We start from the raw sequence: 18432 nt of genomic DNA on the forward strand, positions 1-18432 counted from the left end.
GTACTAAATCCTGTCTCTGCCTGCAGTGACTGGAGTCTTGATGCTCACTGACCATTTGACACAGAAGCATGATTAGTTGTTAACGAATAAGACCAAAAACAACGTTGCTTCATGGCACAAATCAAATGCAAATATAAAACGTGAAAATTAGAATAAGTGCAAAACTGTTCTAATATGGGGTTGTTGCTGTGGCATATAAAGCATGTTTTGATTGTAATTTATTTAATCAATAGCGTCAAAAACATAAACTAATCTATGGTAGCTTATTAGAGATTGTTAGCTAATTTTAGATATCATTTTAGATTTTAGATTGGTGGGATCTCGCTAGCTGTGAGCCAAGGAGCTGATGTATTTTATTAATGTGGTTAATTTCCTATTCCCATTCCTGCTCTGGCTGAATTAGGTTGAACTCAAAACAGTCTGACCATCATTTATTTTTCACGCTTTTCTTTCTTTGAATAAAAGATTTTAAAGTAGTTTTTATTTTCTTACTTTGGTTTGTTCAGTCTCATGACTAGATGTAAACGGAAGACCATGAAACAATAACTAAACATGCACCTTATAAGGAGAATGGGACAATAAACAGAGGGAGAATGAAGACATAAATACACATCCAGGATAAGGAGGGGATGGAGAAACAGGCGGGAACACAGCTGGGACTAAACACACATAACGAGACAGAGAGGAAGCAAAACTGAATACACTAAACACAGGACAGAAGACTATCAAAATTCAACAGGAAACAAGAGGCACACACTGAGATACAGACTGACTAAACAGGGAGCAGGGGTAGCAAGAGGCACGACAGGGAAACAAATTAATAGACATGTGAGCTTGGCACAGTGACTTGGGAGACAAAAACACAGATACAAGATTTACTAAACACAAGAGAAGACTAGGCAGTGAAGGAGGGAGAACTATAATCACAAAGAACTGAAGGCAAACCGAAACACACTTTAGACGAAATAATAACGAAGAACCGAAAAACTACAACCTAACCAGAAACTAAATGATCAAATAAGAACACAAAAGTGCAAAAAAACAAAACAAAACACTAAATTTAGAATATTATTTCAGATGCAAAGCAATCCAAAACATAAACTCTGGATCACTGACTCAGGGCCATGACAAATAAAACCTCACAAGTTGAGGACTTACTGTCTTCCTACAGCCAAAAAAAGTGTTCAGTAGTAATCAGTAATAAATAATAAAATTATAAAAATTTGAGTTATAATACCAAATAATGATAATACTGATAAACTGTAATAACAGTGAATAAAAATCTTAATTACATCTCTGTTTTATTTGGAGTCATTGAAACCAGACTGGTGATGACTATACTTTATAGTCTTGTTATATACTTGTTTTACTAATAATACAGTCACTTCAGGCATAACCTTGATTGGCTCATGCACGATAATAACCTATGCCAGGTATGAGCCTATTCGGTGGAACCTGTCGATTTAAGCAACAGCTAAAGCTTGTGTATTTAAAGTTACTGCAAACCTGCCATCTAGTGATTGAACTCAAAAGTGCAACCAATCCGTATTTCACTGATAAAGGAGTGTTTAGTTTCACTAACACCCGCGTATAATTAAAGAAAGTTACAATTAAAGACAGATGATTTTACACAAGTGTTTTTCCCCCTCTTTCTTTATTTTACTTTTCTGTTTGGTCAGGTGGAACCTTTACACCACAGCATAAGTTGTTTCAGGACGGGATTCTGCCACGTACTCCCGGTAAACGCCAATGTTATGTGCGCATTTGTTTTTTTCGCCGACTGGAAACACGTTTATGCTATAAGTTTGTGCTTGACACGCCGGTCTCTTTGATTTAAACTTGAAGGTGTGGAGCCTGTCATCTGGTAAAAATGTCGGAGCAGTTGTTGCAGTGGTGTGTGGAACAGTTACATCACAAGTTTGGATTGGAGGCGGGTGAAGAAATCGTCCAGTAAGAAAATTTTACCTGCCTGTTATTACTGTCTGCCGTCTGGCTAATTGTAGCATCTGCAGATCAGCTAACTAGTAAGCTAGGCTGCGCTATGGTGTACTTATGTATGTATATGACGTGTCGTTGTCGTTTTTGATACAGCTAATTAATTGTGACACTACAGCTGTATGCCAGTGTATTGACTATTTAGTGGCTCACCGTGAACAAGCTGTTTTGGCTAAAAAGTCAGATTAAACCTTTTTCTACATGACAAGTGTCGAGTGGGACTTTGTGTCTTTATGTATTTTTATTTGTTTTAACTATTAAAAATCTACACACATGGTTTACGTGGTTTACATGGTTAGTGTATGTAAGCGAAACAGTGAACATAGTTTTCTGTTGAGAAATCATAACGTTTTTCATTTGGCAGGTAATAAGCAAATGATATGGACACTAAACCAAGCAAAGTTAGAGTCCACCCATCAGATCAACAGCCTGAAAGCTGATAGTTTATCATAAAGACAGAGATGAAGAACTGCATAAACGTGTACCCTAAAATAAGCAACTTTAACCAATTATATATGAAAAGCTTTTCGTGGACTAATATGGTAAATGGACTGGTATTTATATAGCTACAGTATATATTACTACAAGTTTCGTTCACCCAACCACACACACATTCGTACAAATGCTTTTTTTTTTTTATACCTAAGCTCCTGATATATTAGCATACTTCTAAAATTACTGAAAGACACATATTTTAAAAGTAATTGATAATTAAATGACAGTTCGTCGCTATTTCTGGTCTTTTAAAATGTTAGGCAATGAATTTGTATAGAAACGTCAATAAATGAAGTTGTGGTGTTGTATTTCCAAGATATATTCTATCAATCGAGAAGGCTGAAGAGATTGAGGAATATGTGGGAGACCTCCTGCAGGGTACAGATGGGGAAAAGGGGCAGTTCATTAACGAGCTCCTCAGCAGATGGAAGAAGACTCAAAGACAGGCAGCAGATACCACAGGTCTTTTCATTCTCAAAGAATCTGTTTCATCACCAGGTAAGAAACAAATTTCATTCAGATAGACTACATAAAAGGAACTACAGTAAAAAAAAAACGCCTCAGTTGCTCTGAAACAACGTTGATGAAGGTAATTTTTAAAAATATTTTAGATGCACAAGATATGACCCGAGATACCCAGAAGAAATCTAAACGAAAAGGACGCAACAAACAGGAGGTGATGACCGTGAGCCAAGCAGAACCTGTGCCAGAAGCTGTAAAAACCCCCATTGATCTGATGAGGGTGAGTACAAATAATGCCACACTTTTGTTGTCTTCTCACCTGCTTTATGGAGATAATTTGTTACCAAATTGACAGAACTTATAAAATACCAGTCAGACGTTTGGACATGCCTACTCATCAGTGTGTGATTTTCTTCTTTCTTTTGTTTTATTTTAATTTTTAAAAAAATATTTTTTACATTGTAGAACAATATGGACATCAAACCTCTGAAGTAATTTAATATGGTAGTCAGATGGGATGGTGTGTCAATTCAGTGCATTCACAGCCTTTCACAATATCCATATCTAACAAAGACATAAAACTGCATTCATCAAAGCAACGGACGGATTTCCACTGGTGTAATATCCAGTTCAGTAATGAGCAGACTTCTAAAATTACTTGTAACTCTGTTTCTTGTTGTTTAAAGTAGTGGATTTTGCTTTTGCTATTCAGTCATGAAGGGCTGAGTCACAGACATGCTTTTTAATGTTTAATCATTTTTATCTTTTTATGGCCTGTTGATAGAATCTCGCTTATGGCATCCCAAATCCTGCTTTGAATAATTTAAAGTAAACTTTGTTTTCTCTTCATATATTCAGGTGATATTTCTGCGTTCTGATACAAAAAAGAATAAAAATAATAAAGAATCCTTAAAAAAAAAAAAAAAAGCGGGATCCAAACTTGTAACTGATATCAATATCATGTTTATTTGTACATGTCCTGTGCCATTTTTATTGTTGTGTTCATTTGTTAAACAGATGTCTTCCTTTCTACTTCTCTTCATTCAATTGTTCTTCAGGCCCAGGAAAATAGTAATACATCATCATCAAAGAAGAAAACAAAGTTTGTCAATCTCTACGCTAAAGAGGGTCAGGACAGGCTGGCTGTGTTACTCCCAGGTCGGCATGCTTGTGAATGCCTTGCCCAAAAGCACAAGCTTATTAACAACTGCATCACCTGTGGCCGTATTGTGTGTGAGCAAGAGGGCTCAGGACCCTGTTTCTTCTGTGGCAGCCTGGTACATATCACTTTAAGTCCTTAGATTGCGTTGTTGTTTTGGGGCTTTTTTTGTCATTCTTCTTGTGCTAAAAGTGTTTTCTGATTAAGGTCTGCACAAAAGAAGAACAGGAGATCCTCCAACGAGACTCCAACAAAAGCCAGAAACTAAGAAAGAAGCTCATGGGCGGTGAGGGTCTTAAGTAGTCAGGACTTATGAAAAGAAACTCTTTGAAAAGATCAACTGGTTTGATACTGTGAGTTTGTTTTTATTTTGGTGACAGACTTCGGAGAAAGAGAATATCTCTCACACCAAGAGGCCACGATGAAGGCTGGGCTGGAGAAAGCAATTCAGCACAAAGACAAACTGCTGGAATATGACAGAAATAGGTATCATAAAACACACAGTTAAGAAAAGAGCTTTACAAGAATGGATAGGTTTACTGCTCTGTGTGCAGTGTTTACACTTTAACAGGACATTTTGATTGCTGTTGAAGATAGTGATGAAAGTTGGTAATAACACTTCACTGCCTCCCTTTAACCCCAGTATCAGAAGAACACAGGTTCTGGATGACGAGTCTGATTACTTTGCCACTGAATCCAATCAGTGGTTGTCACCCAATGAGCGAGAGAAACTGAAGAAAAAGGAAGAGGAGCTGAGAGAGCTTCGCCATGCCTCTCGCAAAGACAGGAAGATCACACTTGACTTTGCTGGTAGACAAGTAATTGAAGAGGGAAACAACCTGAATGAGTATTACAACAAGTAAGATAATCTGACAGCACCTGAATCACAACAGCAATTCCAGATTTATGTTATGTGGTTGTGTTAAACAGCCAGACTTTCTGAAATGTTTCCAATAATTTGCAGGTTGGATGAGACCCTCAAGGCAATGAGCAATGAATCGGTGTCCAAATCACCAATGTATTCTGAAAGAAAGGGTGGACGGCAGGGCCTCAGAGATCTGGTGAATCCCAACATAATGCAATCTGCGCCAGAGGTAACTTGATCCATTCTGAACGTGGCATTTCTTCTTTAATCATTCTTCTTTAGTCATTTGTATTATTTTATAAATTCAAATGAAATATCAGTCAAATCCCTTGAGTTTGCTCTGCACTTTAACCCATCACAAAACAGTGAGCATTGAAACAGACTCTACTGATGTTTCTAACGAATGCCTATTTCAGTGGGTTGATGTTGGAGGGAGTGAAAGCCACAAGAAACCAATGGAGAAGGGAAAGAGTGCAATGGAGGACAAGGGAAGAGAAGAACGACACCGGTTGAGGCTCCAAGACAAAGAGCTGCAGGAGATGTCCGATGGCGGCTGGTGCCTCAGCATGCACCAACCGTGGGCCTCGCTACTGGTAAAGGGCATCAAGAGGTAAGGACTGTGCAGTGTGTGTGTGTGTGTTGTATATATGATAAACTCCTATAGACACTTGGGTTTTGGCAAAGTGTTGTAATATGTGACATTTTATGTGTGTATGCAGGGTAGAAGGACGAACGTGGTACACGTCACACCGTGGGCGACTTTGGATTGCAGCTGCAGCAAAGAAGCCCACCCCTCAAGAAATCGCAGAGGTGGAAGCTATGTATCGCCACATTTATAAAAAAGGTGCAGATGCTGTACAAAGGAATCATATTGTGAATACTAAAAATGTATTTCTGGTTTAAACAGATTTAAATATGGTGCTGCTGAAGATAGAAAAAAAGCTGCTACAAAATATAATGCATGGGTAATGCTTTCCTTGGCTCAGGAAAAAATTATATAGAAATATTTATGTTAAAAATGCCCCCAGTAGCTTTGTGTGGGCCCTCTTAAAGGCTGTTGTAACAACATTAGCGCTAGGTTTTGTAATAGGCCCTTTGGATCTTATTGCCAAGCTTTGGCCTTTCTCTGTGAAAGCTGTGAAAGGACATAGTGTCTTTAGGGCATATTTAATAAACTTTTTTATTGCACACAGTAAAGTATTTCTAGCAGAAAAGTATATTTGTTTAAATTTGCTAACAAGCACAACTTTCTTTTCATGGGCATGATAAAATGCTGTTAATAACATGTCATAATGGTATCATAATTTAGCGCTGATACAAGTAATATTAATGCTAAACTGGGCTCTGTCATGTTGCTGTCATAAAGTGATACTGATTGCTTTTAATTCCACACATTGTTGATTGAGTGATCCTGGTCTTATCTCCACAGGGCCCATGTTTCCTAAAGACTATCCCACTGGCTGCTTGCTGGGCTGCGTTAATGTGACTGACTGTCTATCTCAGCAGCAATTCAGGGAACAGGTTAGTGAAAGATGTACTTTTACAACCAAAAAAAAAACCAACCAAAAAGTGAAACTCTCAGGTTTCACTACTCTTAACGTTTTCCTTATGACCGATTGGTATTATGGGTTCTGTTTGAAGTCAGTCGTGGGTTCACAGAAACATGAAATGTCTGCAACTGGATTAAAGATGACAGCCTTCCTGTCATCATTTGTGCTTAGTTGTGATCTAAAGTAGTTGTACATTTAAAGTATAAATTAATTCACTTGAGAAAATGTCAATAAATTCTGGGTTTGTACATGAAAAAGGCCATATATAGGGTTTATGTATTTGTCCATGTGAGCCTTGGAGACAGTGTTAAAGTGACGCATCAAACACTTAACTTGTATTAAGTTAGAGACAAAGTTTTGTAATAAGTCTTTTCATTCAGAACTCTGTTAAATAATGACTCAGTTTCAGTTATAGCAAAAAACAGTAGTGGTTGTAAAAACATTGAGACTTCTCATTGTGTTTGAAATGCCCAGTGGATAATTTTGAGTAATAAGTATGATCTCAAGCTCTAGTCCTAGTATGTCAGTACTGTTTAGTGACTGTGTAGTTGGCTGTTCTGTGTAATTGTGAGTAATTTGGTGCAGTGCCACTTTCTGTCAGCAGAGAGCAGACTCCACCCTTTTCACAACACCTCCCTGCCAGTTTACAGTGTTACACTAGGGGCAGTATCCACCACAGAAACCAAATACAAGCTCTCGTTACACCAAAATACCTCCCACCAGAGTGGTGGTATGTACATTTTACAGTGGTACCAGTCTTTGTGTGTATTTCAGATATGTTCACAGGAGAAAGCGATTCTACTTGAAATGAAATCCCCACCCCTCTTAGCTCACACTGTTAGAGTGACTGCGAACATGTGATGTAGCAAATAATGCTGCTGCTCCATTAGTGCCATGGTCACTGTTGCCTTGTAGGACTAATAAACTGTTTACTTGAGCTTTTGCACCTAAATCAGTTGAATTAATTGCAGTGTTACCAGATATAAGCTGGAAAATGCACCCTACTTTCCATTACAGCATTATGTGGAAACAGAGTGGCTCTCCCCATTTGCTGTGAATGGAACACATTTAAACTTAATTGCATTGCCATTTTCATTTGGCTGTTTTGCCCCCGGCTTTGCAAGACACTGCTTGTCTCAAATCATTCTTTTAGAGACTATTAAATGTGTGTATTATATGTTATTATAACACTTCACCAAGGAACGTTGTGTTTTTTCCTTTAAATTTTCATCTTTAGGTACATGCCTTATTTGATTACATTAGTTACTTTTTATTCTGTACTCTACAGGTAGAGACCTGGTATACTCCATATATATATCGTAACACACGGATACACTCGCATCCATGTAGAATAGTCTTGTTGAACTATTTAAGTGGGGGAATTCGTCAAATTCTACACATTGCATAAACATGCTCTCACCCAGCAAAGCTGCAAAACCTCTTGCACATGTGCATACATGATCTTCTGCCATCTTTAGTGATAAACAAAAGCAGATCACATTTGGAAACTGCACAGTCTTAAAAAAAAGACTCATACACACAGAAAAGGCAATAATCTGCTTGTGGGTTGTTGTATTTCTGCACATCTCTGCATACACACACAGTATCTCCCTGCATAAAGGCAGTTGTTGTTTTGTTTTTTTCTGAGAAGCTGTGTTTTTGGTTGAAAGAAAAAAATAGCCTTAAAAATGTGTCCTGTTTCATGGTTGCATTCTGACTGCTGGGACCTGTAAATCTAAGGGCTTTCCCCTTTTGTACTCTGTCCTCATTCTCTCCTCCACCACTCATTCCACCCAGGGCTGTAAAATCATGTTTGCAGGCAGTGTGGCTGCCCTTTCATCCTGTGAAAGGGTGTGTGTATGTGTGTGTGTATGTGTGACCACTTGCACAGAGCAGCCATAAATAACACCCCCACCTCACACAAGGCCCCTCAGAAAAAAAGAAAGCAAGACACATGTAGAAAAAAAGTGAACCAACTAGAAAAGAATAGAAAAGAATAACAGCACCAAATGCCTAATGATGGTGCTGAACTGTTAGCTTTTGCCTATTGGAGTCGACATTTTGGAAAAAAGGAAAAGCCATTAATGGTTTAGCGTTTGAATCTTGATTCCTTTTGTGTAAGTAGAAGAGGGCATGTTGTGCTAGTGTATAGTAGCACATAGCTGCACTGCTGGGTTGGGAGAGTGGGTGAGGTGTAGGATTTACTGTCCTGTGCTGGCAGCTGTGGGTGGTTAAAAGGGGGGTGGTGAAGGACAGACAGCCATTATTCTTCAGGCTCTTCTAAATCTGTCTCTTCATGATGTATGAAATATTCAGGGAAAGTGGAATGTGGGAAGATCAGGAGAGCATGAGAGAAACACTACTGACTCACAGAAATGGAAAAAAATGTTTTTATTTTATTTAGCACAGGAGTCTTTATTTCTCTTAAGATAAGATAAGATAACTCTTTATTGTCATTGCACAGTCATACATAGTACAGTAGTACAATGAAATTGGAAAAACTGTCCTACGTCGGCACTACATATAACACAACACGACACGATATGACACATCACAACGTAACAAACAACACAACACAGTATATTAACTTAGTATAAAAAAGAAGAATAAGTGTATGTGTATTGCACACTGTTATTATTGCACATTAATTATTATTGCACCTTGTTATAAATATAAATATTATTGTTATTGTTTTAAACATTGTTACCTCCCCCTAAAAAGTCCAGGGAGGTATCCAGTCAGGTCAGCTATTTACATTGATCAGGGCTATTGCCCTGTTGTAAAAGCTGTCCCTGAGTCTATTTGTTCGGGACCTCAGCAGCCTGAACCTCCTGCCAGACGGCAGCAGCTTAAACACCCGGTGTCCTGGGTGTGTGCAGTCCCGTAGGATGCTGCGTGCCCTCTTGAGACAGCGAGTGCTGTACAGGTCCTTCAGGGAGGGAAGAGGATGTCCAATGATTTTTTGGGCCATGTTGATGACCCTCTGGAGTGCCTTTCTGTGTGCTTAAATGTCACTGATCGACGATTCTGTGTCATTGCACTCGTTCCTCTGTTGGGGCGCTATTGCACAACACCAAAACCCGGAAACCCTGCTGACAGACAGTGCAGAAAGACCACCTCAGGCAGAGCAGGATTTCCATCTGCTTGACTTGGACCAATTCTTTCCCTCATTAGAAACTGACTGGTGTATTGATCCGTTCTCCCTGTAATCTCTCACTCCTCCCAGCTTCCCATCCCCCCCTTAGTACTGATAATTGGCCAGCCATTATGATCTGTATTCTGTCTCTCCACTCCTACCCCCCAGTGCTCACTCAGCAATGGGTGGAGATGTATGCCTGACCTGCCTGCTGCAGAGGGGGGTTGGGATAGAGATGGGTATGTTACAGATTGAAAATGGGAATGTTTTTGCTGCAAAAGGCTAAGTGAGATAATTAAGCATCAACAGAGAGGTGCAGCCAATCTGAGCAGCTTTATAGGTGGTAAAAATGTTACAGATTCTTTATGTTGAGTAAAGCTGCTTTAAGTCAAAAGGAATTTCTCTTTTCTTTTTTCCCTTTTTTTTTTTTTTTTTTTTTTACAACACATCCACATATGTGTTCTCTATCTCCACGAAAGCTTCTAGCACAGACAAAGGCACATCAGACCCCATGCAGAGCTTGAATCACACATCTACTTACTCCTGCAGTGAAAAAATTGATTGGATCAATCCACACTCTCATTTAAGGTCTGATTTGTTACCCTGTTTCAAAGACCAGATCACCAGCTGCAGAGATACATGTCTTAGTGAATACAAAAAAAAGGTCTTCATTCATATGATATGACTAAGAGGACAAGAAGTCAAAGTGGGCAATGTGTGTGAGGGAGGTTTGTACATGTATTATCTGAACAAAGAGCCCTACACATTTCCTGATGATAAAATATTAACATAGTAATCTGTAAGTTGCATCATTCTTTTTTTGCACAGTAATGGATTACTGTGGTATCTCAGATAAGCAAATGTTTTTGACCTCAGAACTGTTAACGGCTGGTATGTAACACATTTCCCAGCTCACGTACCTATCAGTTAAATGCATATTCGTGACATGACTCGAAACCAACTGTTAAAGTTTTTGTTTTGTTTTTTCTTTAGTCATTAATTCCACTTTAAGAGCAAAGAAATGTACCTTTATTTCACGAATGATTTATTTATTTTTGTTGTTAGACAAGAACAGGCTTTGATGTGTCACAGCAGGAATAACACAAGTTAAAATAATCAGGATGGTGGCTGAATTTCAGTTAGCTTCACTTTTAGGGTATTGATCTTGAGCATGCTCACTGTCACGCTTTCATTACTAGAATAAAGCAAATATTAATGTTAGAAGTTAACGATACTTTGCCGACATACTGAGTCAAAACTTACATTTGGGTTTTAAAAGGAAATGCAAGCACTGAAGTGAGTGCTAACTCAGGTGAAACTCTTATTTACAGCATAGCATGTAAAGATAAGAAGATTTTATATAAAAAGCAAGAATATAAAAGGATTTTCTTATGGTGTTCATCTGCTGCATGAATAGATATATATGTTATAGTATACCATCAGCATATATGTTTAGTTGACAACAGCGGCATATGCATATATTTATTGTTTGCATCTGAACACTAGTGAGAAAGTCAAAGAGCCATTATACCGCAATAATTAACAGTAATAAAAAAAAAAAAGCACATACAAAATTAAGTAATTCTGGAATAACCCACTCAGCATGACACATATGACACAAAAACAAATCTAAAGTCGGAACGTGGTGTGAGCACTTTTTGACTAGCAGGTTCTTCCCAGCATCTTAGTTCTCCGGAGGATTTAGGCTGCCTCAGTGCCTTTGGCTTCTTCATGTAATCCCAGACTGACTCAGTGTTGATGAGATCAGGGCTCTGTGGGAACCATACCATCTGTTGCAGGACTCCTCGGTCTTCTTGTCACTGATAATTCTTTATGGCCCTCGCTGTGGTATGGTTGGGGTATTTGTCCTGCTGCAGACCTGCTGAGTTTAAGACGATCAGGTGTCTCTCTGAATATACTGCAGTACATCTTTTTCCCCCTTTTACTGAACATGGGTTGCTGAGTCAGATGCTTCACAGTTCAGATTTTACTGATCGCAGACTCATACTGCCAAAATAGCTGAGCGTTGTTCTATGTCTGCCTTTCCCGCTACCTTAATCTCATCTAATCTAATCTGCTGTGCATTGGTCAGTTAATAAAACGAGGCTTTAAGTTATTCTTCACTGTGGCTTCAAGCCTATTTTTGTGGAATTGTGTATGTAATCTTATTCTAGCTCAGTATATATATTATATATACTGCAGCTTGGTACATCTGTGCACACTAGCACATGTGAGATAACTGAAACCAGGCTTATACCACATCACACAGCTGCAAGGCTACAGCCACTTATCTGTTAAAAGAAGTGCTGGTTCCTGTGGAATTCCATTTGTGTAAGCTCTGCCTCTGACCTCCAGAGTGGAGCTCCTGTGCTTGTTAGGCCTGCTGGAAGCTCAAACTGATGCCTGCGTTTCCTTGTGTGGTAATGTGATATTTATATGCTGAAAGCCTTCCTGCCAGCATGCCACACACGCACATACACTCACACTCACAGGATATATTGGATGCATTCCAAAGGAAGGGAAGTCAGGCAATGCTGTTTTTTTTTTTCATGCCCCTTTTCTCTGTAACATTGTGTGAATCCTTAGCAGTGGTTGCTTCCCTCTCTTCCTCCTCTCCTCCCCCCTGCATTATTCCATCCATATTTTTCCCTCTCTAACAGTATGTTTTACAGGTCAGTGCGGTGAAGTTGTGTGTGGATGCAGAGAATTCAGTTTACGCTCAGTAAACAGACATGCAAGCTCATACTCAATCATGCATCTTTGGGTCTTGCTTTTGCTCCCTGCCTCTTTCTGTGCAACCTCAGTCACACACTAACACGCTGACATTCCTCCCCTTCCTCCCTGTTCCTTGCTGGGCAGTTTGCCACGGCAGAGAGGTCAGACATCATGTGATTCTGCAGTGGTGTGTAGAATGCATTCAGCTCTGGGTCCCCAGGCAGTGGATGACAACCAACCGAACCTCAGTCACAGGTTTTCCACAGCATGAAAAATACATAGAACCATCTGCCAGACTCGAAATGGCCTGATACACTGTTTAGAATTTCACTGCAGTCCACAGACCACTTAATTAAATGTCACACAGTTTCTACTGTTGGGGAAACTGCCTGTTAATACCCATTTATTATCTCTGCTTCTTCTCTATTTTGTTCTGCTCATTTAATAGGACTTGTTCCTCTCTCAGTATGCTGATCACAGGAACTCGGAACAATGATAAAGCCAATGCGAGAAATATTTCACGCAGCTCCCTTTTGATGGTTTGAAAGACAGCACCGTTGATGAAAATAAGTCAGAATCAAAGAGAGTAACTGAATATCAACTTACTTGAAGTCTTGAATGCAAAACAGGTTCAAATCCTTCTTTTCTCTTTAAAAATGGTGTGATGTGTTTTTGCTCTTTTAAGTCAGAGCTTTTCAACATATTTCTAATCCACAGCAGTCTTTTCCCTTTTTTGAAGAGATAAAATATCAGTGAAGTCCTAGTCGCTTCTAAACTGTAGTCTCCTGGAATATAAATGGTGAGGGTGTACTTAATTACATGGTTGTTTTTAATATATCAATGAAAATCCTCTGTGACCAACTTTGTCCTCAGTAACTGAAAAGCAAGCTCTGTTGGGTTGAGATCAGGTCCCTGATTTAGCCATTGAAAAATATCCTAATTTTTGGTTTGGGTCACTATTCGTTTGCTCTGTGAAGCTCTGTTAGATCAGTCTTGAAGCATCTGGCTGAATCTGAGCAGAGAGCATAGCCCTTACACTTCACAATTCATCCTGCTGCTTCTATCACCAGTCGCATCATCGATAAACACTAGTGACTCGGTTCCACTAGCAGTCATATATGCACATGCCCTTACATTGGTTCTGCCATGTTTGACAGATGATGTGTATATTTTTGATCATAAGCTGTTTCTTTCCTTCATATTTTTTCCTCCTGATCGTACTGTCACGGGTTAAGCTTGGTTTTTTCTGTATAAAAACGTTTTTTCTGGCAGTCTAATCTCACCTTCTTGTTCTTGAGTGCAGTTGGTGGTTTGGACCTTGTTGTAAACCCTTGGTATTTCCATTCATCGTGGTGTCTAATGGTTTAACAATGATTGCTTAACAATTTGAGTGTTCTTGACTTCATTAGATGCTTATTTATTAGTTTAGTTGTTTTCAGTGATCTTTCTGACACTTTGAATCAACTCCAGTTTCTCTATTTACATAAGGCGCACCAGATTATAAGGTGCACTGTCGATGAACGGGTCTGTTTTCATACATAAGGCGCATTAAGCGAAACAAAACAGTCAGATAAGTCAAACTTTACTCAACTCATTCTTCTTGCTTCCTCCACTTCCATACCATTGATTCATTAATGTTGAATTCTCTCGCAGCTGCTCTATTCCCATGTTTTTGCAGTATTTTAATAACTAACCTCGTATTGTGGATGGATTATCTGAGTTGTTCTCCTGACTGAAGTTTGGTCCGTTTACAGCATCCTGTCATGCGATTGCATTTGTCCTTAACCATCGGGAACCCTCACGTTAACTTTTATAGAGTGGAAAAAAGTTAGCGTTCATCCTCCAGCTTCACTGTGTTTGTTATGCTAACATAGCTGTATAGCTAGCGATTACGTAGCACATCATTATATACCAGCTAGTCCAACTTCAGTAACCCTACAAAAGTCACTGCTGTTTAGTTTTCTGTCTTCATTTATGTTGGAAGTGATAGCAGAGCTGTACGTTTGAATTTCTTCAGAAATCTCTCAGTCAGAACATGGTACATCATGTTTAGGTGGAAACTAGCGAGCTAACTTCCTGCTAACTTCTAACTCTGTTAAATGTAATAAATTCTGTTTTCATGGATGCCTGGATGTTAAACTTGTTACACCTGGTAAAGCTTCAACACTGATCATTTTATTAAAGATGAAAGAATTTAGACAGTTTTTAACTCTCAGTGATGCCGCAGTGTTGACTTTGGACGGAGTTTTGGACCCGGGTTACTCCGCGAGGCTCCTGACTACGGTAGCCGTAATGCTCTGACAATCCATCAAGCGGTGCGGCTTCATAGCTTACCAAAGTCGTACTAAAACATTTTTTGGCAGATTTTTGAACACTGTGTACCACATAAAATCGGTTCAAGGTCAGGTAGCACAACCAGAATTCATACATAAAGGTGCCCTGGATTATAAGGTGCACCGTTGATTTTTGAGAAAATTTAAGGATTTTAAGCCTTAAAGTCTGAAAAATATGGTAATTTGTATTAGAAGAGTAAGGGAAGAGTCACAAGTTCCAGTGTCACAGGCTGGCAAGTGTCCATTTACCTTTGAGGCTCCTTGAGTGTAACAAGGTTCTAGGTCAAATTCAGTCACTTGACAGAAATCTGTTGTTTAAAAGATAAAATAAAATAACTGTTGCTATTTTTGACAAGTTGCATTTGCAAATCACTCATTTTGGCTCTGCAAACAGTTTTGAAATCTCAGCTGGAACAGAAACACCATTTTTGTTTTTACTTTATGAAGCAGTGTTCTGGCTCTCAGTTTGTACTCTCTTTGATAATGGCACCAACTGTGTTAAACAATGTTTGCATAAAACAAGACCTCGGTGGATGTTGATGTTGTGATCTGTTATTACCATTGCCGCAGGCAAACTTTACCCCCCATAATAAGCTTTAATGAAGCATAGAATCAATATGTTTGACATTTATCTCCCAACTCCACATCTGGTGTTTGTTGTTGATGCCCCAAAATCGCTCCTCATGAGGCCCGTGTCTGTGCCAATTTTCTGTTTTGGAATGGGAAAATGAATGAAGGTTGTGTGTTGTAGTCAGTAAGTACTTGTGCAAAGTCAGTGGGCGACCATGTTTCCCTGCTACGATATTATCAGGAATCGGAAGAGCTCTCAGTTTAATCATTATTCTTTATGCCTGTTCACATCCAAATGTGAGAACAGGCATTACTTCTCTCATTATGTCTAGCTGAGTTTGAGTGTTTTTGCCAACATTCCCCAGGCATGTCTATGCAATTCCTTCATGTCACACATGCCTGTGTGTGTGTTCACTTGAGAAAAGATCTTTATCCAGCCCAGCCCAACCCAGCGTCAGTATTAACACAAGTATCTCTTCTCAAGAGAGAACCAGAGAGACAGAGAGCGTGAGACTCTCTGCTGCTGCAGGGTCACTGATTACAAACTCAATTGTACTCCACTGGGCAATACGTCTGTTCGGCAACTTCCTGGTAGTGACAAGAGATAAATGGAAAGTAGGGGTGGGCATTTGTTTATTGTAAAAAACAAATCAGTACTTACCCAGAGTTAATTTACAATGGCTTTCTCTGTCTGTTAAAACTGTCTCTTAAGTGTGGATATGATATTCATCGCATGAAGTAGGGATGATCTCATTTCAGTCGATCCAACCTCTGCCGTTTGCCATTTGGCTTCTCAGTTCAGCCATCCTTACAAAGCACAGTCACAGTACAGATAACATCTTTACCACATGCCTGTTACACAGCGGGCTATTTTCAGACTTGGACTCGCTCCCATCTTGATGGAAATTGATTCTGTATCGGTCTGTACTGTTATGTTGGGTAACCACATCTAGGTTTTCTCCATGTGTCATCCGGAGTATTCGTCAGAATGTCTGTGACAGCTCATCTTTGGTGTATTTGTCTTTGGTGTGTTAATCTCACTCAATCAACATTTTAATTCCAAAACACAGGAACTGTGCTTTTGATATGAGGTGCTGTCGGTTTAAATGGCAGGAGGAGCGGGGTGATTATTTCCAATGAGGCTCTAGTGATATGTGCTGTGGGAGGCAGGGAGTTGATTGCCTGCCCCATACACACCACTAGGTACTCGTGTGTGATCAAGTAGAATTTACGTCAAACGTGACACGCCTTCGTGCTCAACTCATCGGCTTTCGGTTTTAAAGCCGACAACATAAAAGTACAGAATTTTCCTCATAATTTAGCCTTAGTAGCCACAGACACTATCTTATTTGAGAAGGTTTTTTAATAGAAAAAAAAGGCAGTTCACTTGTTAATAAAGCTATTATGCAGATAAAATGTGCATGGAGATTTCAGTTTTCCAGTGAAGCTTTCAAACTCAGTTAAAGATCGGTTGGTTTCACTTAAAGTGGCCTGGATGCTATTGCAGTTGCTGTTGCAGAGGCCCAGGTTGTGCTTAACTGGACTCCTCTGTTAGTATTATTTTTTTGTGTAAACAAGATACTATAGCTAGTCATTGCATTAGGGGTGAAGGAAGATGAAGATGAAAGCATTGATAAAAAGTGTGAGTTTACTGATTCATGCAGTTTCTAATGGAGACATGAAAACAGGGGGGGAAAAAGTAGGCCCAGTGTCATGTTGTTTTATGTTTTTCTTGGTGAAAGAACTGAACAAATAAGATGTATAGTAGATAGATTTTTCTTAATATTTAAAAAAAAGAACAATCAAGGCTGGTGTCATATTAATATAACAAATTTCCCACGTGTGGGACCAATAAAGGTTGTCTTATCTTAATGAGTCATAGAAGTATGTTTGTGCTCTACAGTGTTACTGCTGGAATTATAGAGTGTAGTGAGCAATGGCAGTCAGACGTTTGTTTCTTTAAATCTAGTAACGCAAAACATAAATCTGTTTATGGCCAATCTAGAGGTCTACTTTGTGAGAAAATAACTATTTTCTGACACATGTACATTTAAAGAATGGTAAGTTACATGTAAACTGTTTCCTTGACTGGAGAGGTTTTATCACATTAAGCTCGTTTTAGAATTTGGCCAAAGGCCTTCATAGATTGATCTCCTGTTTCTGTATTTTAGCTTACATCAAGAAATAAATGTATTCTGCAGTACAATGGAAATCCAATATTCAGGAATTTGCAGTGTTACTCCACCGCCAGCCGGGACTGTTTCATTCTGCTGCCTTTTCCTATATTTAGTGATGCTTGTTGGCGCACCCACTCCACAAGCCCTTCTGCCATTGCTCAAGAAGCAAATATGACACGATTTGCTGTTGTTGGCCAACTGTGTGAAGTATTGATTTACATGTCAGACCATCCTTGGAATGTAACCGTTTTTGTGGTCATTGATGCAAGAATATGACGCAACATAATTACATTTTAATAGTGATGTTTTAAACAACACATGGTCTGTGCGGAGGCATGTTATCACCATGAGGAAAGAATCTTTTCTTCCATTTAAAAGATGACCTTTTTTCTAAGAGCTGTTTTGTCAAACTGTTTGAGTCTAGATGTAATAATATTGGAATTTCCAAGTTCCAAGTCCAAGTTCAACTTTATTGTCACTTCAACCATATACAGTTTAAAAATACACAGTGAGGCGAAACAACGTTCCTCCAGGAACCAAGGTGCTACAAGACAAGTTAGTGCAAAAAAAATAATAATATATAATATATCTAGTAATAATATTGTGCAAAAGAGCATTTACAGGTTGGTGTGTGCGATGGTTTGGTGGTGTAGGTCAGTGTGTTTGCGCTTTGTGTTGGTTAGTCAGTCCAGTCTCAATGTTTTGAGGTATTTGAGTTAAGCTGAGTGATAATGTTAGTGTATGTGTGTGTGTGCGTGTTTATCAGTCAGTCCCTTTTTGCTGAGGAGACGGATGGCTTGTGGAAAAAAGCTGTTGCACAGTCTGGATGTGCGTGCCCGAATGCTTCGGTACCTTTTTCCAGATGGCAGGAGTGTAAAGAGTGTGTGAGAGGGGTGTGTCCGATCAGCCACAATGCTGGTGGCTTTGCGAATGCAGCGTGTGGTGTAGATGTCCTCAATAGAGGGTAGAGAGACC

At 39.2% G+C, this 18432-nt stretch overlaps 1 protein-coding gene across 1 annotated transcript in view; it reads left to right on the top strand.

Annotated features, from left to right (window-relative positions):
• Nucleotides 1–1728: 1728 nt before the first annotated feature.
• The window catches only part of trip4 (thyroid hormone receptor interactor 4), an 88414-nt gene continuing 71710 nt past the window's right edge, over nucleotides 1729–18432 (top strand). The window contains exons 1-11 of the mRNA XM_085274692.1: nucleotides 1729–1950; nucleotides 2807–2988; nucleotides 3102–3232; nucleotides 4011–4229; nucleotides 4319–4397; nucleotides 4492–4597; nucleotides 4755–4970; nucleotides 5076–5205; nucleotides 5393–5586; nucleotides 5696–5820; nucleotides 6406–6497. Coding sequence (XP_085130818.1) covers nucleotides 1871–1950; nucleotides 2807–2988; nucleotides 3102–3232; nucleotides 4011–4229; nucleotides 4319–4397; nucleotides 4492–4597; nucleotides 4755–4970; nucleotides 5076–5205; nucleotides 5393–5586; nucleotides 5696–5820; nucleotides 6406–6497 — 1554 coding nt within the window. The 5' untranslated portion in view covers nucleotides 1729–1870. The remainder of the gene's footprint in view (nucleotides 1951–2806; nucleotides 2989–3101; nucleotides 3233–4010; nucleotides 4230–4318; nucleotides 4398–4491; nucleotides 4598–4754; nucleotides 4971–5075; nucleotides 5206–5392; nucleotides 5587–5695; nucleotides 5821–6405; nucleotides 6498–18432) is intronic.

This window comes from Mchenga conophoros, linkage group LG1 (genome assembly GCF_057382185.1).
Source record: "Mchenga conophoros isolate Kocher_MC1m ecotype Shallow Benthic linkage group LG1, M_conophoros_male_GT1.1, whole genome shotgun sequence".
NCBI lineage: Eukaryota > Metazoa > Chordata > Actinopteri > Cichliformes > Cichlidae > Mchenga > Mchenga conophoros.